General features: G+C 46.1%; 1 protein-coding gene across 2 annotated transcripts in view; it reads left to right on the forward strand.

Annotated features, from left to right (window-relative positions):
• tcn2 (transcobalamin II) overlaps positions 1-21,065 on the forward strand; it is a 32,788-nt gene extending 11,723 nt beyond the window's left edge. Inside the window, exons 2-8 of one of the 2 annotated variants that reach the window (XM_072247528.1) lie at positions 1,018-1,094; positions 1,205-1,360; positions 6,226-6,422; positions 9,542-9,713; positions 12,292-12,487; positions 13,465-13,586; positions 19,884-21,065. In XM_072247528.1, the coding sequence (XP_072103629.1) occupies positions 1,018-1,094; positions 1,205-1,360; positions 6,226-6,422; positions 9,542-9,713; positions 12,292-12,487; positions 13,465-13,586; positions 19,884-19,945 (982 nt within the window). In that variant the 3' untranslated portion in view covers positions 19,946-21,065. The remainder of the gene's footprint in view (positions 1-1,017; positions 1,095-1,204; positions 1,361-6,225; positions 6,423-9,541; positions 9,714-12,291; positions 12,488-13,464; positions 13,587-19,883) is intronic. The other variant, XM_072247527.1, reaches the window with a different exon arrangement.
• Positions 21,066-23,075: the final 2,010 nt, after the last annotated feature.

Raw genomic sequence — 23,075 nt, forward strand, 5'->3', positions numbered from 1 at the left:
TTGAACCGTATCCGATCAATTGCAAGAATATGGTATTTGCATGTACGGCCAATTGATCACGTGGTGACTTCACTGGGCTTCCTACTCACGGAAGGCCCTCCTTTACCACGGGCCTTTGAGTGCGCATATTTGTTTTAACCTTGGCGGGCCCAGTTTGTCACTCTCGCGGTGCAAATTGGCCAGTGTGTACCATGGCTAACACGACTCAGTAAAAACGTTTAATCTTACTACTTCGTTCTTGTTCTTGCTAGGCGCACACGTAACAAGTGCCTGTGCCAAGCGTAATGCCAGTTTAAACTAATCCCTTCTGCTAGACTTGGTCTACATAGCCTATACCCTGCACATTCATCTGCCTATCTAAAAGCCTCTTGAATACCACTATCGTATCTGCTTCCACTACCACCACTAGCAGTGTGTTACAGGGGCTTACCACTCTCTGTGTAAAATAAAGCTTGTCCTGTACATCCCCTCCTGCTTACCTTAAAGCTGTCCCCTCTAGTATTCAGCATTTCTACCCTGGGAAAAAGACTGGTCATCTACCTTATCTATGCCTCTCGTAATTTTGTAAAATTCTATGAGGCCTCAGTCTCTGACACTCCACAAGCTTGTCCAACCTCTTTATAGCTTACACTCCCTGATCCAGGCAGAATCTTGATAAACCTTTTCTGCAGCCTCTTCAAGCCCTCCACATCCTTTCTAATGGAGGATATTGAGGTTTTGGAGCTAGAGAGTGGAGGGACGAGGAGTCACCGCAGCTTCCTGACAGTCATAACAAACACGAGTTCATCTGTACTGTCACTGCCCAGCCATGGCGTTGTTCTGATGGTATGATGCAGCTTGTGTGGACTGTAGGATCGCTTGAGTGTTACGGAGGAATGCCAGTGCAGACTCGATGGGCCGAATGCCCTTATTCTGCTGCTATGTCTTACGGTTTATGGGATGTTGTGCGTCGGTTGTTGTCAGAGTGTACGAATGTGCAAGTATAGTGCACTCTAAATTATAAATTGTGCTTTGCAGTTTGGAAAATACAGTAAGGGCAGCCCCAATTGACGCTGACTGCTTATCTATGGTTAACTGGAGTGTTAATCAAAAAGGTAACTTTGAAAGGTCCAGGTTGTGGGTTCGGGGTGAGTCACTTAAACAGTTCCCTCACGTTAGTCACTACTGCTGCGTCACTAACCCCTGTTTTATCTCTGAATTGCAGATCACCACGTGCCTCTGAGCAGCCACTACCAATACAGTCTGGGAGTGCTGGCTCTGTGTGTGAACAACATACGGGTACATCACGTTGTCCTTTCTGGTTTGATGCCACATCACCATCACCACCACCACCACCTCCACCACCTCCATCACTCAATCGGTGAGCACTTGCATTCTCTGAAACACATGCAGAATGACGGAGGAACTCAGCAGGACAGGCAGCATCCAAACAGTCGACGTTTTGGGTCGAGACCCTTCTTCAGGACTGGAAGGGAAGGGGTAGATGCCAGAATAAAAAGCTGGGGGGTAGGGGAAGGAGGATGACTAGAAGGTGATAGGTGAAGCCAGATGGGTGGGAAAGGTAAAGGGCAGGAGAGGAAGGAAACTGATAGGAAAGGAGAGTAGACCATGGGAGAAAGGGAAGGAAGAGGGGCACCAGAGGGAGATGATGGGCAGGTGTGAAGAAGTAAAAGGCCATAGTGGAGAATGGGAGAAGAGGGGAACAGGAGGGAAACAATTTTTTTACCAGAAAGAGAAATCAACATTCATACCATCAGGTTGGAAGCCACCCAGACAAAATACAAGGTGTTACTCCTCCACACTGAGGCACGAGAGGAGGCCATGGATCAACATGTCAGAATGGGAATGGGAATTGGAATTAAAATGTTTAACCACTGGGAAGTTCCACTTTTGGTGCTGGAGTGGAGGTGTTCAATTTATGATGGCTCTCACCATTGTAGAGGAAGCCACATCAGGAGCACCGTACACAATAGGCGACCCCAGCAGATTCACGGGTGAAGTGCTGCCTCACCTGGAAGGACTGTTTGGGGCCCTGAGTGGAGGTGAGGGAGGAGGTGAATGGCAGGTGTAGTACTTTGGCTGTTTGCAGGGTAAGTGCCTAGAGGGAAATTAGTGGGAGAGATGAATGGACAAGGAAATCATGGGGGGAGTGATCCCTGTGGATAATGGAGAGTGGGGGCAAGGTGAAGACATAGTAAAATCTCAGAAAGGCAGTGTCTATTATTAAAGAGCTTCAGCACACAGGGCATGCCCTTTTCTCACTGTTACCATCAGGTAGGAGGTACAGAAGCCTGAAGGCACACACTCAGTGATTCAGGAACAGCTTCTTCCCCTCTGCCACCCGATTCCTAAATGTACATTGAATCCTCGGACGCTACCTCACTTTTTTTAATATACAGTATTTCTGTTTTTCTTGCATGATTTTTGGTCTATTCAATGTACGTATACCATAATTGATTTACTTATTTATTATTATTTTTTCTTCTATATTATGTATTGCATTGAACTGCTGCTGCTAGGTTAGCAAATTTCACGTGACATGCCAGTGATAATAAACCTGATTGATTCTGTCTGGTGGTAGGATCCCTTTGGAGATGGCAGAAGTTAAGGAGAATGACCTGTTGGATGTGGAGGCTCGTGGGGTGGTAGGCAAGGTCAAGAGGAGCTCTACTACTGTTAAGGTGGCGGGAGGATGGGGTAAGAGTGGATGTTTGGGAAATAAAGGAGATGTGGGTGAGGGCGGCATCAATATTGGAAGAATATTGAAGGAGGAGGACATCTCTGATGTACTGGAAAGGAAAGGGGCATCCTGAGAACAGATGCAGTGAAGATGACGGAACTGAGAAAAGGGAATAGCATTTTTACAGGAGACAGCGGGAGGAGGTATAGTCAAGATAGCCGTGGAAATTGGTAGGCTTATAAAAGATGTTGGTTGATAGTTTGTCTCTAGAGATGGAGGCAGAGAGATCGAGAAAGGGAGTGAGATGTCAGAGATGGACCAAGTGAATTTAAAGGCAGGGTGGAAGTTGGAGGCAAAGTTAATGATATTGAGGAGCTCAGTATGGATGCATGAGGCAGTACCAGCACAGATTTCAGTGTAGCTGAGGAAGAGTTGGGGAGCATTACTTGGAAAGGCTTGAAACGTGGACTGTTCTACATAGCCCACGAAAAGCAGGCACAGCTGGGGTCCATGTGGGTGCCTATGGCTAGCCCTTGAATCTGGAGAAAGTGGGAGCAGCTGAAGGAGAAATTGTTGAGGGTAAGGAGCAGTTCTGTCAGACGCAGGAGAATTTCATACTCCGATGTGTTTGCATAGTAGTTACATAGAACACAAGTCCTTTGGCCCATGATACTATGCTGACCTTTTAACCTACTCAAAGATCAATCTAACCCTTCCCTCCCACATAACCCTCCATATTTCTATCACCCATGTGCCTATCTAAGAGTTTTGTAAATGTCCTTTTTTATCTGTCTCTACCACCACACACCCCTCCCTCGTCAGGGTGTTCCACACACCAACCACATTCTATGTAAACATTAAATAAACAAACGAACAAATTCATTTATCCATTCATTCATTATCAAAGCATGTATCCATATACTACTCTGAAATTTGTCTTCTCCAGATAGCACGAAACCAAGAAAGAACATGAAAGTCATTCAGAGAGAAACATCAAACCCACACCCTGTACAAAAAAGAATGGCATCCTGATCATTAACACCCCCCAATCCCTCCCCCTGTACAAAATGAAACAAGAACATCGACCCCCTCAAAAACAACCTCTCCCCCGCACAAAAATCTAACAGAACATCAACCTCCAAACCCCCTCCCCTTGCACAACAAAACGGAATAGGATTGGGCAATTAAAAAACACAGAATATAAAAACTTAAGTCTGGAAAAGTCCACAGTCCATAAACGCAGTAGTCCAATCCATATCACAGAACCACGATACCATCCTACAATATCACCAACATAAATTTCCTCTGATACCCTCCTGATTATTTCCTCCAGTCACCTTAAAATTATACCCCCTTGTATTAGCAATTCTGGAATGTTCCAGTATCAAATGCTTCAAAAATCTGGCACATCAAAGACCAGCTCTGATCATGCGGCCAGATCAGAGGCTGCCCGGGTGGAACGTGAGACGTCGCTCTTCCAGCCCGAGACTGGCCTCGTCGCGGCAGCAGGTGGAGCCACGGACATGTCAGGATGGGAATGGGAAATAGTATTAGAATTGTTGATTGATTCCAGGGATGAAAGGTTTGTCGTATCAAGAGAGGTTGAGTATTTGAGACGTGATTTGATATTGAAACACAAGATTTTATGGGGGACTCAGAACTGGTTATTGAGGGCATTACATTGGAACTACGGGGCACAGTTTAAGAGAGAGATGTGGAGGAATTTCTCTGTTCAGATTCTTTGTAGTTCCCTGCCCCAGAGAGGTGGCATATGGGATTGCTTCAAGGTGGAGACCGACAGGCACTGAAACCGCAATGGAGTTGAGGGGTGTGGGTGTGGGAGAGCACCAAAGAGGAGTAATGAGGCCATGAGGGGTGTGGGAGAGTAGCAGAAAGGAGTAATGAGGCCATGAGGGGTGTGGGAGAGTAGCAGAAAGGGGTATGAGGTCACAGGGGTATGGGAGAGCACCAGAAAGGAGTAATGAGGCCATGAGGGGTGTGGGAGAGTAGCAGAAAGGGGTAATGAGGCCATGAGGGGTGTGGGAGAGCACCAAAGAGGAGTAATGAGGCCATGAGGGGTGTGGGAGAGTAGCAGAAAGGGGTATGAGGTCACAGGGGTATGGGAGAGCAGTGGAAAGGGGTATTGAGGTCACGGGGGTATGGGAGAGCAGTGGAAAGGGGTATTGAGGTCACGGGGGTATGGAGGAGCAGCGGAAAGGGGTAATGAAGTCACGGGGGTATGGGAGAGCAGCGAAAAGGGGTAATGAGGTCACGGGGGTATGGGAGAGTGCTGGAAAGGGGTAATGAGGTCATGGGGGTATAGAAAAGCAGTGAAAAGGGGTAATGAAGTCACGGGGGTATGAGAGAGCACAGGAAAGGGGTAATGAGGTCACGGGGGTATGGGAGAGCAGTGGAAAGGGGTAATGAGGCCATGAGGGGTGTGGGAGAGTAGCAGAAAGGGGTATGAGGTCACAGGGGTATGGGAGAGCAGTGAAAAAGGGTAATGAGGTCACGGGGGTATGGGAGAGCAGTGGAAAGGGGTAATGAGGTCATGGGGGTATGGGAGAGCAGTGAAAAGGGGTAATGAAGTCACGGGGGTATGAGAGAGCACAGGAAAGGGGTAATGAAGTGGTGGGGGTATGGGAGAGCACAGGAAAGGGGTAATGAGGTGATGGGGATATGGGAGAGCACAGGAAAGTGTTAATGAGGTGATGGGGATATGGGAGAGCACAGGAAAGTGGTAATGAGGTGATGGGGATATGGGAGAGCACAGGAAAGGGGTAATGAGGTCAAGATTAATCGTGATGTTACTGAATATCAGACCAGGCTCGTAAGGCCATGTGTTTAGCAAGGCCTTTCGACAATCTCCCATTGGTCACGAAGGTTCAGTCGCTTGGCATTCAAGATTAGGTAGTAAATTGGATTAGACATTGGCTTCACAGGAGAAGCCAGAGGATGGTAGGTAAATGACTGGAGGCCTGTGACTAGTGGAGTGCTGCAGGGGTCGATGCTGGGTGCATTGTTGTTTGTTATCTATTTCAACGATCTGGACAATAATGTGGCAAGCTGGATCAGAAAGATTGGGGGTGTAGTGGACAGCAAGAAAGGCTATCAAAGCTTGCAGTGGGATCTGACCAGCTGGGAAAAAATAGGCTGAAAAATAGCAGATGGAAATTAATGTAGAGAAGTGTGAGGTGTTGTACTTTGGGAGGGCCAACCAGGGTAGCTCTTACACAGTGAGCATGGGGCACTGGGAAGTGTGGTAGAACAGAGAGATTTGGGAATACAGGTCCATAATTGCTTGATAGGGTCATAAAGAAAACTTTTGGCATATTAGCCTTCATAAATTAAAGTACTGAGTACAGGAGTTCGATGTTATGTTGAAATTGTATAAGATATTGGTGAGACCTAATTGTGCTGTAGTGTTTTGACTCTCTGACTCTAATGTCATGATGAGTGCAATCTGAGATCTCTTTCTTGAAATCCCTGATAATGTCCAAGCAATCTTTGCTAATGGTTAATATGAGTTTGTCTTTCAATGGTAGACACATCAGTCATGGTGGTGTTGGCACTGAAGTGTGTATTGGAGTCGAAAGCGCCCAATAGTAATCACTGGATGTACAGTCAGCACACAAGGCACAAGGTGCAGAATGAAGTGAACGAGCTAATGGAAATGATACGGAGAAAGCAAGAAAGCAGTGGAGCACTCGGGAACCCATACAGCACATCGCTTGCTCTGCAGGTACTTAAAAGTTTCTTGGCTTTGTGCTTGTGACGTACAAAGCAGTAGTGGTGTGATCACTGGAGTTGAGTATGATATTATCCTAAGGGGATGTCTATTGGCTGATCCAGGATCTACATATTTTGGTGCAATGTGGGCAAGAATAAGTTGTTGTTGTGGTTAGTGGTTGAGTCTTTTGGCTGTTCGGTCTCTTCTTCCACAGCTGCCCCTTGTTCGCATGAACCGCAGCGCCCATTGAACAGATTTCCTCCAGGCGTATCTATTGGGTGCAATTTCTTCCTAGTTTTAGATGTAAGTGACGTGCAATAAATAGAGGTCACACAACTCGTGACAAAAAGGTGTTGGTGGGGAATCTGTGGCCTTTTACATTGCTCTTCCTGTCTCTGTGAAGGCAAGATACAAGGTTGTCGGCAGGATTCTTGGCAGTGTGGAGGATCTTGGGGTCCACGTCATAGATCCCTCAAAGTTGCCATGCAAGTTGATAGGGTTGTTAAGTATGGTGTATTGGCTTTCATTAATCGGGGGATTGAGTACAGGAGCCACAGATAATGTTGCAGTTCCCTAAAGCCATAGTTAGACCACACTTGGGTTCTGGTCACCTCATTATGGGAAAGATGAGGAAGCTTTAGAGAGGATGCAGAAGATATTTACCAGGATGCTGCCTGGACTAGAGAGCATGTCTTATGAGGATAAGTTGAGTGAGCTAGGGCTTTTCTCTTTGGAGTGAAGGAGGATGAGAGGAGACATGATGGAAGTGTACAAGATGATGAGAGGTATAGATTGAGTGGACAGCCAGAGACTTTTTCCCAGGGAGTAAATGGTTAATACAAGGAGGCATAATTTTCAGGCATCTGGAGGAAAGTATTGGGAGGGGGATGTCAGATGCAAGCCTTTGACACAGAAAGTGGTGGGTGTATGGAACACCTTGCTGGGTTGGTGGTAAAGGCAGGTACATTAGTTGAATTTAGGTGGGTGATTGATGATATAAAAATGAAGAGTTATGAAGGAAGGATTAGATTGATCTTAGAATCAATTAAAAAGTTGGCACAAGAAGAATCTGTACTGTGCTATAATGCTCCATGCTCCCTGACTGTCTCCTGTGACAAGCTCCCTTCTTCTTGACCATCTCTGATAGCTCTCCTGGGATTGCCGTCACACTGAACTCACCCAAATGAAGGCTTCCCTTTCAGTGATTCCACCCAAGGATTCACCCTTGGTCCGTTGGAGGAAGGAGAGATGCCCTCAGTGAAGTGAACAAACGCGATCTATAGAGGGCTTGGTGGGGTAGATGTGGGGAGGCTGCTTCCCCTGGTTGACGAGTTTAGAGCTGGGGGTCTAAAATTTAAGAGGAGATTTCATGGCTTGGAGAGTGGTGAATTGTTGGAATTCTCCAATGCAGAGAGGTGTGGGAGTTTAGTCACCAACAGCATTTAAAACTGTGAACAATAGATTTCGGGATTTAAGGGATCAAGGGCAGGAAAATGGTGTTGAAGACATAGAACATAGAATAAGACAGCACAGTACGGGTCCTTCAGCCCATGATGTTCTTCCAGCCTTTTAAAATCAATCCAACCCTTCCCTCCTACCTAGTTCATAACCCTCTATTGTTCTTTCATCCATGTGCCTATCCAAGCATCTTTTAGATGTCCCTAATGCATCTGCCTCTACCACCATATATATTCTCATTCTCATTCATTCTCACTTTCTCTCTCACTCATTTTTTTTGTATATCTAATTTTATAAATAAAAAGCCTACCTCTGAACTGCCATCATGTTTCTGAAACACAGGGCAGGTTGAAGAGCCTGAAGATCTACTCATAGGTCTTTTATAACCTTGTGTTCCTTTTCAAACTCAACAAGCTTCTCTTTGGCATCATTTGTGAGGTCTGCCCAGCTCTCTCAGCCCCTCCATCGTCCTGTGGTCTCAGTGTGTTCCCCTCATATTGGCTTGCTTGAGCTGCATAAACACAGGGAAGATGAAAGCTGTCACCTTATTCCTGGCACAGCCTCTCCAGTCTAGCCATTGCCTCCATCTTTTCCCAGGACAAACCAGGCCGCAGTTCAGCTTACTGTTTCCACTTGATGTGAGGTCACCACCATCTCATTCATAATGCTGCCTGCTTTAACCACTTGTCATTGAAAATTAGATCCCCCAGACCTTCCAAACTCACATACGGCCCAGACATTCCCTGGCTTTTGAGTTTTCTTTCTGTAGCAATATACAATCTGCTGGAGGAGCTCTGGGTTGAGCAGCACCTGCGGTTGAGGGAAGGGGAATATTGATACCCTGTGACAGGACCTCGTGTGTGGGAACAGTGGACTCTGTGCAACAGCAGAGACATGATGGATCTAATGGCTTCCCTTGGCCATCATGACCAGGGTCGAGGTGTTGCCATTGCCTCCTCATCCTTGGCCTCAGTGCCCTTGGAAATGATGATAGTCACACTGGGTCCTGTAGCATTTCCAAATAGGTTGCAAACTGGAAGGAGGCCATTCAGTTCATCAAGTCTGATGCTGGCTCAATGCAAGAGTAATACAGATGGCAGTGGATGTGTCACTTGGTATGTCTGTAGAGAGGCTGATTGACAGTTCCCTCCCTAGACCGATGTGTACCACAACCTGGGCTCATTCTCTCACCTTCCATCCTGTGAGAGTGAACAAGTTCAAAACGTGTGGGTTACAGTCCATTGTCTACAGTTAAACCGATGATGTTTGTCTGGGTTTGATGGTGAGTCGGAATCAGAATTAGGTTTATTATTTATTTAGAAATAAGCTCAGTACAGGCACTTCCGGCCCAGTGAGTCCGCGTCGCCCACATACGTCCACGTGATCAATTAACCCTCTAACCCGTGTGTCTGTGGATTGTGGGACAAAACCCATGCAATCACGGGGGAAACGTATAAACTCCTCGCAGACGGCGGCAGAATTGAACGCGGGTTGCAGGCGCTGTAATAGTGTTACGCTAACCGTTATGTTACCGCGCCACCCATGTCTTGAACTTTAAGGTTTATTATCACTGAGCTATCACAGATTTTGTCACAGAGCACAGCAGCACCACAATGCAAGATATAAAAGTAATTGCCGTGTATCACTGAGCTCTGATGATCTGTCGTTACCAGGCTCTCTTAGCCACTGGGCACGAGGAGCAATGGTTAAAAGGAAGAAGTTATCTACTGCAAAAAGCCAAACAAGGAGCCTTTCAAAATCCAATGGCCCTGTCTCAGCTGCTACCTGTTCTCTACCAGAAAACCTACCTAGATATTGGCCAAATGGACTGCCACAACGAGACAGGTAAAGGATTCCCCAGTGCTAAGGTAGAGAAGATGGATGTGAGTAATTGCTAATAGAGGCAGTCAGCAGATCCCCTACATGTCTCCAAGTGTGTGCAACATGTTAATAATGTAGGAAATAAGAGCAGGAGTCACCAATCCGCCATTCAGTGCAATAGTGACTCAGTTTCCTCTTGGTGCTGTTTCCCTGCACTGTCACATTTTTCCTTGATTCCCTTACTGTCCAGAAATTCCTGTTTTGGATGAAAGTGGCTGAATTTCCTCAGTTCTCTAGAGAATTCCAAACACTTGCCACCCTCTGAATGAAGAAATTACTGCATGTTTCAATTCTAACTAGTCTGTCCCTTATTCTGCAACTCTGTCCTCAAACCTAGATTTCTGAGTAAGGAAACACATCCTCCCTCCTCCTAGCTTTTGAACCTTTTAGGAAATTTGTATGTCCCAATGATATCTCCCTCATTCCCCTAAGCTCTATGGAATGTGGTCCTGCTGTGTCTTTCTTCACACAGTAAACCTTCAGTCCAGTAAATGTTCACAGCTCTCCACTTGCCTTTTTTTAGGTAAGGAGTCCAAAATTGTGGGCCATACTCCAGGTTTTACTAGGGCCCAGTACAACTGCAATAAGACTTTTTTGCTCTTGAATCTCTCATGGTAAATGCTATCATGTCCCTCTAATTTGCCCTCATAATCACTTGATGTATCTACATGTTGGCCTTGAGTTACTTGTGTTCAAACATACCTGGGTCTCTTTGATTAATGAACAAATAACCTCTCTCCATCTCACAAATACTCAACTTCTCAATGTTGTGCACCAAAATTGATGACCTCATATCTTTCCACATTATATTCCATAAGACCATAATACATAGGAGCACAATTATCAAGACCCTTCTGCCACTTAATATTGGCAGATTCTTTTCCATCCCTATTCTCTTGCATTTTCACCGCAACCCTCGACTTCCTTACCAATCAAGAACCTATCAACTTCTGCCTTAAATACACACAATTTGGCCTCCTCTTTTTAATCTGGCTAGGCGTTTAAATTTCGTTCTTGGGCTTGGGCCCCGCTGCTTCGATCTGCTTCAGCAATGGCCACAGCGGCTGTATCAGCATTCTTGAGAGCCCAGTTCCCTGAATCCTTCAGGATACTGCAAAAATGTCAGTCCGTAGAGACGGTTCAAAGGCACGACTCCCAAAGGGAAATTACAGGTGGTGGATTGCGGTGATCATAGTCCAGAAAAAGTGTATTTAATAGAACAGTCAGCACTTTTGTTTGCTGCCTGTAAAGTGTTGCCATGTCTTGTCAGCGTCACCTTTACCAGAAGTCTATCACAATTAATTATATAAGAATGCAAGCAAGCATAGGAAAGTTAAACTACATGAAAAGTAGCAATTCTACACCCCAATCCAACAATGCAGGTAGTGAAGAGCTGGGGCCCAAGACCCGTCTTTGCAATGCCCCATTAGTTGCTGTCCACCAACCTGAGAACAATCTGTTTCATTAACATAGAACATTACAGGCCCTTCAAACCACAATGTTGTGCTGGCTACTCTAAGATCAACCTCACCCTTCCCTCCTACATAGCCCTCCATTTTTCTATCATCTATGTGTCTGTTTAAGATTTTCTTAAATACTCATGGTGTATCTGCCTCTACCACCCCCCTTGGTGTAGTCCAGGCTCGCAGCACTCTGTGTAAGAAAAAACATCCCCCATATGCTTTCCTCATCACCTTAAAATTATGCCGCCTTGTGTTAGCCAGTTCCGCCCTGGGAAAAAGTCTTTGGCTGCTCACTCTACCTATGCCTTTTGTCATCTTGTACACCTCTGTCAACTTCCCTCTCATCGTCTAGTCTAAGTCTAAGCAGCATGCTGGTAAATCTCCTCTGCACTCTCTCTAAAGCTTCCACACCCTTCCCATACTGGGATGTTCAGAACTGAACACGATACTCCGAGTGTGGTCTAACCAGGGTTTTATAGAGCTCATAATGAGATGTTCAGAACTGAATACAATACTCCAAGTATGGTCTAACTGGGGTTTTATAGAACTGCAACATTACCTTGTGGCTGTTGAACTCAACCCCCTGACTAACGAAAGCCAACACACCACATGTTTCTTAACAACCCTATCAACTTGCATGGCAATTTTGAGGGACCTATGGACGTGGACCCCAAGATCCCTCTGTTCCTGCACACAAGAATCCCTGTATCCTGCATTCAGAACTGGTTTTCCGAAGTGTATCAGTGAACACTTCTCCAGCTTGCCCTCTATCTGCGACTTCTCAGTCCAGTTCTGCATCTTGAAAATATTGTACTGCAAGTTACGACAGGCCTCCACCCTATCCACAACTCCACCAACCGTCTGCAAATTTAGCAACCCATCCTTTCACTTCCTCATCCCAGTCATTTACAGAACGTTTATCTCCACTCTATGCTTCCAAAAATCCGATAAGCACCATGCTCCCTCTGTAGGGATCGGCCTTCCTCAGAGCTGCCAATATCTACAAGCCCAAAGGTTCTGTACAAAACGTGTTCCACTCCTAGAAGGGAAACTGAGAAACTTTATTCTTTTGTTGACAGGGGGCCTGAGGTGGAATGATCCGGAACTGCAGACCACTACCGATGAGGCTGAGCCGAGCCCACTGCCAGGATTTGTCTATCTCAGTGCGAAGGATAAGAACCTGGCGACTATTTACAGGGCCAGGGTGCCACTGCACAGTGGGATGTCCCTCCTTGAAGTCCTGCATGAAGCTAAACGAAATGACACCAACTTCAGGTAAGGCTGTGGTTTACTGCGTGTGACTGCAGGTTACAGGTGGCAACTCCCCCCGCCCCCCCACGCGGGGCGCGGGCGGCACCTCCTTCCCTGAAGTCTGAATGCTTCCCTGAGTTCTCAGAGCTTGTGGCAGCAGTGCAGTGAAATACATAAAATATACTCTAAATGATAATGAGAAATGTATAAACAATTAATCAGTACTGGTTTAAGGGTAACAATTCCCTGTTAAAGTTACGGAGTCTCCCAGCATGGAAGGAGGCCTGTTGGCACATTGAATCCACACTGACCAGCATAACACCCATTTATATCATTCTCCCCAAGCTCAATGAATTGTCCCCATGTTCCCGTAACTCCCTGCAGATCTCACCACTCACCTACACACTGAGGACAGGTTCACATACCAGCACACGTCTTTGAGATGTGCAGTGAAACCCAGCCCTGGAGGGAGGGTGTAAATTCCATGTGAGACAGCTCCCAAGGTCAGTTCCCAGCTTAATCCTCGGACTGTCGGTCATTGGTGAAAGGCAACACATTTCGCTCCATGTGTCCAAGTTCTGATGGACGTGTGACAAATAAAGCTAATTGCTAAACAACTTTGTCTTTTCTGGCATTGTCAATTTCCATATCCTCATTTTATTGGAAGAGGAAATTCTCGTTTAACTATTGTGCTAGTTAAAATATTCCGCAAATCCACTGGAGGCTGAAGGTCCAGAGACACAGAATCCTGGGCTTAGAGAAGAGTGTGTGTGTGCGCGCACACATTAAGGGGTTTGTTTTGTTGCTGTTGTTTGTTGTTAGTGTTGTTCTGCGAACATGGTGGGTGTGCTATGTTGGGACTGGAATGTTTGGTGACGCTTGCGGGCAGCACAGCCTTAGGTTGAATTGGTTGTTAACCCAAATGACGCATTTCACTGTATTTTGATGTGCATGTGGTAAGTAAATCTCAATCGGTTCTGTTTCCCTCCTCTTTGCTCCAGTTTTGAGACCGTGCCGACCATGTGGGGACCTTTCCTGACCTCAGTGAACCACATAGCGGGACAGGACAGCACAAGGACCTACTGGCGTCTCCATTCGGGAACACACACCCCACTAATTCAAGGTGAGAAGTCGTTGGGTGGTGAAGGCACTGGGCTACGTGGTTAGTTAGGTTGGGGAACCGAACGGATTAACAAATCTAATCAAGTTTAATTATCATTAAAACCATACATCATACAGTCAAAGAAGACAGTATTTCTTGTCATAATAGATACTTAAAATAGCAAGAGAGAAAAAAACACATCTAAACACAAGAAAACACATATATTGTCCAAGTCCGTGAGAGACATGCAAGTTGATGGTACATCTCCTGGCAATCCAGCCTCTCATTCTATTGATCGAACACTGGAGGGCAGCACTGACAGGAGAGACCAGCTCCCAACCAAACACAGACTCTACGCTACACCGCCTCCAGCGTCTTCTCACCTGGACTGAAGCAGCATGCAAGCCCGCAGCTTGAGGCCTAGCTCTTGCTACAACCAAAGCCACGCTGCTGCCTCGTCACCTGTCTCCCCACCAAACAGGGGAAACAGGCTGCGGCATCTCACATTATCAATGTCCAACAGGATCTTGTGATTGGAAGAGAAATGTCTGAGACAGTCACTCACAGTTACACTGCACGCTGCTTTCTTGCACTAACTCCCATGTCTTCAAGTAGCCGGCAGAAACACGGTCCGCACCCATGTCAGCTCCTCCCAACCTTCTCCCAGCCGTCTGCCGGCCTCCCCTTCTCCCAGCCGAGCATCAGCAGCTCCTTGAGATTAATTTTTCAAGCATTTACAAGAAAATAAAGAAGTTCAATAGAATGTATGAAAAACTGTTTGTAAGTGAAGACTAAGAGTGGAACTGGAGGTCATGGGTTGAGGATAAAAGATGAAATATTTAAGGAGAATCAGGTGGGATTCTTCACTCAGAGGGTGGTGTAAATGTGGAATTAGCTGCCGGTGGAAGTGGTGAACGCAGGTTCAATTGTAACACCTAAGGGAAGTTTGGAAAGGTGCAAGGATTGGTGGGGTTTGGCTAGAAATAATCTGGGTTCAGGTGGGCTAGACTAGACTAGACTGAAGATCAGGTCAGTATGCACTGGATGAGCTGAAGGGCCTGTTTCTGTGCTGTAGTACTCTGTAACCCTGGTTTGATTCTGATCTCTGACGCGCTCTGTGTGGAATGTGCATGTTCTCCCTGGGTGGGGTTGGGCTCCAGTTTCCTCCCATATCCTAAAGGCACGAGCAGCTGGGTGGGTTGATTGCCCACAGTAAGCTGTCACTTGTGTGTAGGTGAGTGGGGAGAGAGGATAGGTTAGGATGAAATAAAGGGGAAATGGGATTGATGAGAGCTGGCATGTCTCACTGGGCTGAATGGCCTCTGTGTTCTAAGAAAACATGAGAACTTTCATTTACGTGTCATATCCCAGATAACCTGACTGAATTTTATAAAATCTATTCCTTTGCGGTTGCAGATTTCTGCCCAGCACCTGTGTCTCTCTGAGGGGACAGAGTTCCTCTTTTCCTCTGCTTCTTGTGCGTAAACTACTTGTCGTCTGGACGGTGCGTTCTGATTGCAGGACTAGATCCAGCATTTCCCACCTTCACCGCCAGAGGGAGTGGTTCCCCACCAGAGAGATTTTAAACACGACAAATTCCCTCGCTAAAGGGGACAGAAACCTGGTTTATAAACTTTACACTTTTAAGCCCAGCGAACTTGCTGTTCCATGGGGGCAGCAGAGGCCAAGAGAGGCGTAGGTGGAAAACAGACACTGTGTGAAGTGGGTTCCAGGTACATACTGATTCCTACATAGTACGGATATATAAATCCAAATTCAGGCACCTCTGTCCTCTTTACCCTCTATATTGCTAATTGCATTGATTTTCAAAGTTCAAAGTACATTTATTATCAAAGTGTATATACATTGTACAACCTTGAGATCCATCTCCTAACAGGCAGCCACAAAACAAAGAAACCCCAAAAAACGCCATATATACAAAAAGACCGTCAAACACCTATTCTGCAGAGAGGAAAAACACACGTCATGCCCGTAAAAAGAGAACCCATAAAAAATCAAAAGAACCCATATGAAAAAAAGACTGACCAACACACAATGTGCAGAGAAGAAAACGCAAGCAAATGGAGTTCTGAGCTGGAGTCAGCAAAAGAGTCCAATAGTTCAGCGCAGAGCTGAGTGAACATTGTGGAGCAGCGATCTGAACCGGCCCGGCCCTCGCTTTGGGCTCCGACACCCTGACCTTTTCAGTCTGGCCCAGCGCCTAAATCGACGACCATATATTGGGTTCAATCACCTTGATATGCTCTGGTGCCTGGACCTCACCCCCTCGATTCAGCCTGTAACCGACCTTTCCGATTTGGCACGGCACATTTAAGTCTCCAAACAAACATCGAGTTCAGTCGAATTGGTACACTCTGGTGCCGGAAACTTGCCGCCCCAATTCAGCCTTTAGCACTGTGTTAAAGTTGATTGAACCTCAGGTCCTCCTCGCCTCACCTCACCTCGGTTCCGCCACGTCAAATTGCCTTCAAGTCCAAAGGGAAGTTACAGACTTTTACTTGCAATGATTGTTTGCCAGAAAAATCGTGATTAGCAAAGTAATTAGTTGCTTTCCTTGTTTCACTGTCCTGGCTCGGACCTGCCCCCGTCTGAACTTGCAGCCCCTCCACTCATTCAGAACTCAGCCTAATATTGTAGTCAAACCTGCCGACAAGGAGGTACCTTTGGGGTCTTGGCGGTGACCTGCATTTTGCAGAGAGTAAATGGCAGCCCTCAGACCTCCTCCCGGTACATGACTCTGGTGTGGTCACGGACCTCGTTTCCTCCCGAAATCCTGCCACTACAGCTTCCAGCCTTGAAGTACCCCAAATCCGTTACGCTCTCTTCTACCACCGGTATCCAGCATGCACAGACATGTACATGTGTCACTGTGTAGATGTGACATGCACGACTACGGTATGCCCTGACATTACACATGTAAAGGCATCCATCCACATTATGCAAGTACAACTATGCAGCCATGTGTATGCAGAGTTATAAACATTGGAAAAGAGGTGAACCTCATGAAGGTTGTCACTACCCTGGTAACCTGTTTTCCAATTGTAGATTAATGGGGAAGGGTCTCATTGAAACTTATCAGATACTGAAAGGCCCAGATAGAGTGGATGTTTCCTGTAGAATCAGAATTAGGTTTATTATTACCGGCATGTGTTGTGAAATTCGTTAACTTAGCAAATGTATAATTAAATCCATTACTGTCAGTGTGTTTATATATATATATTAAATAGTTAGATTTAAAATCGTGCAAAACAGAAATGATATATTTTGAAAAAGTGAGGTAGTGTCCAAGGGTTCAATGTCCATTTAGGAATCAGGTGGCAGAGGGGAAGAGACTGTTCCTGAATCGCTGAGTGTGCACCTTCAGACTTCTGTACCTCCTACCTGATGGTAACCGTGAGGAAAGGGCATGCCCTGGGTGAAGGAGGTCCTTAATAACAGACGTCAGCTTTCTGAGGCACCGCTCTTTGAAGATGCCTTGGATACTACAGAGGCTGGTACCCAAGATGGAGATGACTAATTTTACAACTTTCCATAGCTTCTTTTGGTCCTGTGCAGTAGCATGCCCCCACCCCGTCCCATACCAGACAGTGATGCAGCCTGTCAGAATGCTCTCCATGTTTCATCTGTACAAGTTTTCAAGTGTCTTAGGTGACAAACCAAATTTCCTCAAACTCCTAATGAAATCGAGCTGCTGTCTTGATGCATCGATATGTTGGGACCAGGATAGATCCTCAGAGATCTTGACACCCTGGAACTTGAAGTTGCTCACTCTCTCCACTTCTATCCCTCTGAGGATTGGTTTGTGTTCCTTCATCTTACCCTTCCTGAAGTCCACAATCAGCTCTTTTGTCTTACTGACGATGAGTGGAAGGTTGTTACTGCAACAACACTCAACTAGTTATATCTCACTCCTGTACACCCTTTCATCTCCATCTGAGATTCTACCAACAACAATTGTATCATCAGCTATGCCTAGCCACACAGTCATGGGTATATAGAGCGGTGGGCTAAGCACACACGCCTGAGGTGCTCCAGTGTTGATCATCAGTGAGGAGGAGATATTATCACGAACCCGCACTAATTGTGTTTTACCGGCTAGGAAGTCAAGGATCCCATTGCAGAGGGAGGTACAGAGGCCCAGTTTCTGTAACTTATCAATCAGGATTGTGGGAATGATGGTGATAAATGCTGAGCTATAGTCAATGAACAGTACCCTGATATAGGTATTTGTATTGTCCAGGTGGTCTAAGGCCGTGTGAAAAGCCATTGTGATTGCGTCTGCTGTTGACCTATTGTGGCGAAAGGCAAATGGCAGTGGGTCCAGGTCCTTGCTGAAGCAGGAGTTCATTCTAGTCATTACCAGCCTCTTAGAGCATTTTATCACTGCGTTAGTGGACGATAGTCATTAAGGTACATCACACTACACTTCTTAGGCACTGGTATAATTGTTGCCTTTTTGAAACAGGTGGGAGCTTCTGACCATAGCAGTGAGAGGTTGAAAAGATCCTTGAATACTCCTGCCAGTTGGTTGGCACAGGTTTTCAGAGCCTTACCAGGTACTCTATTGGGACCTTCCACCTTGTGAGGGTTCACCTTTCTGAAAGACAACCTAACACCGGCCTCTGAGACAGAGATCACAGGGTCACCAGGTCCAGCAGGGATCTTCACAGCTGTAGTTATATTCTCCCATTCAAAGCGGGCACCCTTCTCCTATAATCTCCCCACTCCTATAGTGGGAGAGTCCGAGTCTAGGACCAGGGGGCACAGCCTCAGATTACAAGGACGTCCTTTAGAACAGAGATGAGGAGGAATTTATTTAGCAAGAGTATGGTGAATCTGTGGAATGTATTGATTGTTGTGAGCAAGGGTGTCAAAGGTTACAGAGAGAAAGCAGGAGAATGAGTTTGAGAATGGCCTAATTCTGTTTCTATGTCTTATGTTTTATCCTAAACTCCCTTTGAATTTAATAATGGTTCCTTGGTGTTGCGTTCCCAGTCGGCGTCTGGGTTGAAAATCGGTGGCGGTTTGCAAACTCATCCCAGTGGTTTCACTGGTTTGCAGTTCAGCCTGATTGGCAGCAGTACCCGCGCCTTCCTGCAGGCGTCGCTGTTGAGCAGCAGGATCCTGGTCCCCGTCTCTTCCGAGTGTAGGGAGCCACGGTGCTCGCAGCCGCCGGCACTGCAAACCCAAACTCAGCTCAGAAGAAATGCCCTGATCCAAAGCACTGACTTTCCCCGAGTGAGCTGTTCCGTAGCGCGTTGAAGAAAGAAATGATTGCTTCTGCATTTATGACTAAAGACTAGCACGGAGCCCACACTTGCACCATGCATCACATCCACAGAGTGTCTCACTCCTGACGGACTTAGTCGAAGTCGAGTTTACTGTCGTATGTCCAAGTATAAAAAAAACTTACTTGCAGCGACATCACGGGCATGTGGCATCAGAGGAGCAGCATTCACAAGGAAAACATAAATGGGATGTTATGAACAGTTTTTACAAGAACACAATTAGAATTTTAAAAAAGCAGTCCATGTCTGTGCAAAGTGGTCATGGTGTAATATACTGCAGTGATTAGGGTTATGCTGCTCAGTTCAAGAAGCGAATGGTTGAAGACCGCATTCGAACTTAAAATGCAGCAATATGTGCCGAGCCAAACAGCCACGAACAGCAACCTGAGAATCCTGTTCTTTGTGATACTGGTTGCAGAAAATGGCCCTGCCTTTTTCAAAATGGTGCCCTGGGAAGTGTGTTGGAAAGGTTGCACCTTTGACCAGGTGATTTTTCCTTCTGAACTGCATGAACTTGCATTACTGCTGAGAGAATGGATTTAATGCTCAGAGTTTGTAGTGATGAAGTGGAAAGCCAACAATGAACGTCTAGTGCTGGACATGCACAGGTACAAATGGAAGGCAGTGCAATATGTGTACTGTATACTCTGCGTATTATACTGCGTTATTCCACACAGTTTACTGCACATTGCAAATAACATGCTTGTTGAAGGCAGGTAACTTCCGAATGCAAAATTGCTTTATGATTAAGCTTAGCTTTATTTGTCACGTGTACATTGTAACATCAAAACATGCATTGTTTAACCAATGACCAACATAGTCTGAGGTACTCTGGGGGGGTCAGGGGGCAGCCTGCAAGTGCTTCTGGCGCCAACATAGCACGCTCAGAACCTACTAACCCTAATCCATCTCTGAAATGTGGGAGGAAACCGTGACACCTGGAGGAAATCTACATGGTCACAGGGAGAATGTACACTCTCACTTTTCTCACGTTGTGTTCTTCCCGCAGGAATCCAGGATTATCACCCCCAGCAGGGCGAACACATCCTCCTGCAGCTCAGCAACTTCTAGCCAGCTCCCGATGACTTGCGTCCTGCTCACCCACCCGCAGCTCCCGCTTTCCAATCGGTCGATGATTAATGAGTTAATTCAGAGCCCTGAAAAGCAGGTTAATGATTAAGGGGCACACGCAGAATGTTGGAGGAATTCAGCAGGTCGGGGAGCATCTGTGGAAAGGAACAAACAATATGGAATTAATCAATAAGGGATTTTTAAATCCAAAAACCTTCATTCCTGGGCTGTCACAGCCTAACTAAAAGGCAAATGGATGAAAAGACATACTCACCTTAGTCTGCCAATTTATCGTTACCAGTAAAATCCCAGACACCGAGTGCACTTGTATTCCATTTGCCCACTTCCTTTTCTTCGGCCATTACTGAGCCAGTTAATGTGTCTGGACCAGTCCGTGATTCACCACCCCACAGTCTGTGCAATGTCCACTCTGACTAATCTTGCCACGCTTGATTATTCCCGCTGCTCCTTGGGAATTTACCGGGATGCGGCTCCCTTCGTCCTTTTGCACCAGTCTCCTTGCTAACCGGCGTGATGTACAGGAGTGCCTGGTTACCGATCCAGCATATGCCCCTTGGCCTTTATCTCTGTGCCAGTTCTAACACTCCCTGTAACCTACTTCCATTAACTCTCCCATGATTCTACCCTTCACCTACTCCCAGCGGGCCAATCATCATGCAAATGAGGAAGCCCACACAGCAACAGGGAGAATTTGCAAACTGCACACAAACAGTGGCAGAGGTCGGGATTGAACCTGGGTTGCTGAAGCCCAGAGGCAGCAGCTCTGCCTACTGTGTCCTTGCTCCAGTCTGTGGACAGAGCGATCAAATTTATGACCACTTCCTCACTAGGCCGGAAGGCCTCACTTCCACACGGCATCCATATTTACATATTGATTCTCCTTCAGTGATTTTTCTTCAGTAACCTGCTTTTGGTTAATATTAACAAATGTGTGAGTAAAAAGATGAACTGTTGAACCATGAGCATTGTGCTGAATAGCACACTGGCAAAGAAGGTGGGGAAATTGATTCGACTTGTGGCCTGATACTTTTACTGTTATTGATACATTTTGTCATTGAGTTTTTGTAATATTAAATACTAAAGTGTCATGAATGACTCCCTTTTTTTGCCGTGTTCCTGTGGCTATGTCTCAGCTCTTATTTCAGCTCCATAACACATTACAGGTCTTTGGCCCACAGTGTTGTGCTGACATCTTCACTTCCCCGGCATCTACACCACGTTCATCTCCAAATCAGCATGTAGTCAGTGGAAGGTGCCTGGTCTCCAAAACTGCCCTGAACTGGAATCTCCCTGGTCCAGGTCTCTGGCTGATGGGGTACACATTCAATAATCTGTATTACAGTTGTGCAATGTAGCCCAAGCTGGTAGAAGATGAAATGGATGAACATAGACTTCTCTTCCCTCCAGAAATCCAAGACTAATCCTATTGTTTCCCACCCCCTCCGACCATAATATTTTTTAATATGTTTCCTCTAATGTCTCTTATTTTCTGCATCCCCCAGGGATGATCAAAGTCCCAACACTGACCCCTGGGGCACCCTACTCTTGACAGGCCTCCCATTGGAGAACTGACCTTCAACCATCACCCTCTGCTTCCTACTATCGAGCCAATTCTGAATCCACCTCACTGACTCCCTCTGAACCCCATCTACCCTGACCTTTCAGATCAGCCTACCATGCAAGGCCTTACTGAAGTCCATATTGAACAACATTCACTGTCCTACCTTCAGCTGTCCCCGAAAAACCTCAAAAAGGCTCATCATTGTGACCTCCCACACACAAAATTATGATGTCTCACAAACTCTCAATGAGGCCTTTACTATCCAAGTGATGGCAGATCTCACCCCTTAGCATTGCCTCCAGTAAACTCTCTATAACCGAACTCGGGCTCACAGGCCTATAGTTCCTTGGCCTGCCTTTGCTACCCTTTTAGAACAATGACACAGTGTTAGCCACTCTCCTGTCCTCTGGAACCTCAACAGTGGCTAATGATGAAGAAAATATCACTACAAGGACCTCCACAATTTAATCCATGGCCTCCCATAATGTACAGGAGTGTATCTGGTCAGGCTCTGGGGATTCCCGTACCTTAATGTGCTTTAGGACTGTGAGTACCTCTTTCTTTGTAATCTGCATAAGATCCAAGACTTCACTATTTATTGCCCTCATTTCTTTGGCATCAAGGATGAATAGACATTAAATATATCAGCCATCCCCTGCAGCTCCATCCATAGGTCTGTAAGGGGAGCTGGTCTCTCCCGAGTCACCCGTCTAATGTTAATATGACTGAAGAACCTCATGAGATTTTCTTTAACCCAGCCTGCTAAATTCATCTCCCACTATCCCTTTGCCCTCTTGATTTCCCTTTTAAACCTGGCCTTAAACTTTTTATATCTGTCGAGGGATTCATTTGTACCCAGCTGTCTAAATGTGATGTATGCTTTTTCCCTTTTCCCTTGACAGAGCCATGGTATCTCTGGACAGCCAGGTTTCCCTGAACTTGGTATGTCTACCCTTCTTCCTAACAGTGATGTGACCCTTCTAAAAGCCTCCAACTTGCCAGTTGTTTCATTGCCTTTTAATAGAGTCACTCAGTCGATGCCAGCTAGGTTCTGCCTGATGCCCTCAAAGTTGCTCCTGTTCCAGTCCAGGACTTCAACCTGTGGACCTGTTCTATCTTTTCCCATAACTATTTAAAATCTAATAGAATTGTGGTCACTAAACCCAGAGTGCTCCCCAGTTGTTACTTGGGTAATCTGGCCCACCTCATTCTCCAAGGTTCCTCTATATATTGCATAAGGAAACTGTCTTGAATGCCCAGCACAGACTGTGCCCTATCCAGATCCTTTGCATTCTGGGTGGCCCAGGAAAATTGATATCTCCCTCGAGCACTACCCTATACTATTCTCTCAACTATGTGCACTTCCTCAACACATCTGCTCCTCAGCTTTTGCTCGTTTAGGGGGGAGGGGGGCTATAATACAGCCCCATAAAAGTGACCATTCCCTTCTTATTTCTTACTTCTACCCAAGTTGTCTTGTTAGATGATCCCTCAAAAATATCCTCTCTAACTCAGCAATAATGTCCTCCTTATCTAAATGGCAACTCT

This window comes from Mobula birostris, chromosome 31 (assembly GCF_030028105.1).
Source record: "Mobula birostris isolate sMobBir1 chromosome 31, sMobBir1.hap1, whole genome shotgun sequence".
Taxonomy (NCBI): domain Eukaryota; kingdom Metazoa; phylum Chordata; class Chondrichthyes; order Myliobatiformes; family Myliobatidae; genus Mobula; species Mobula birostris.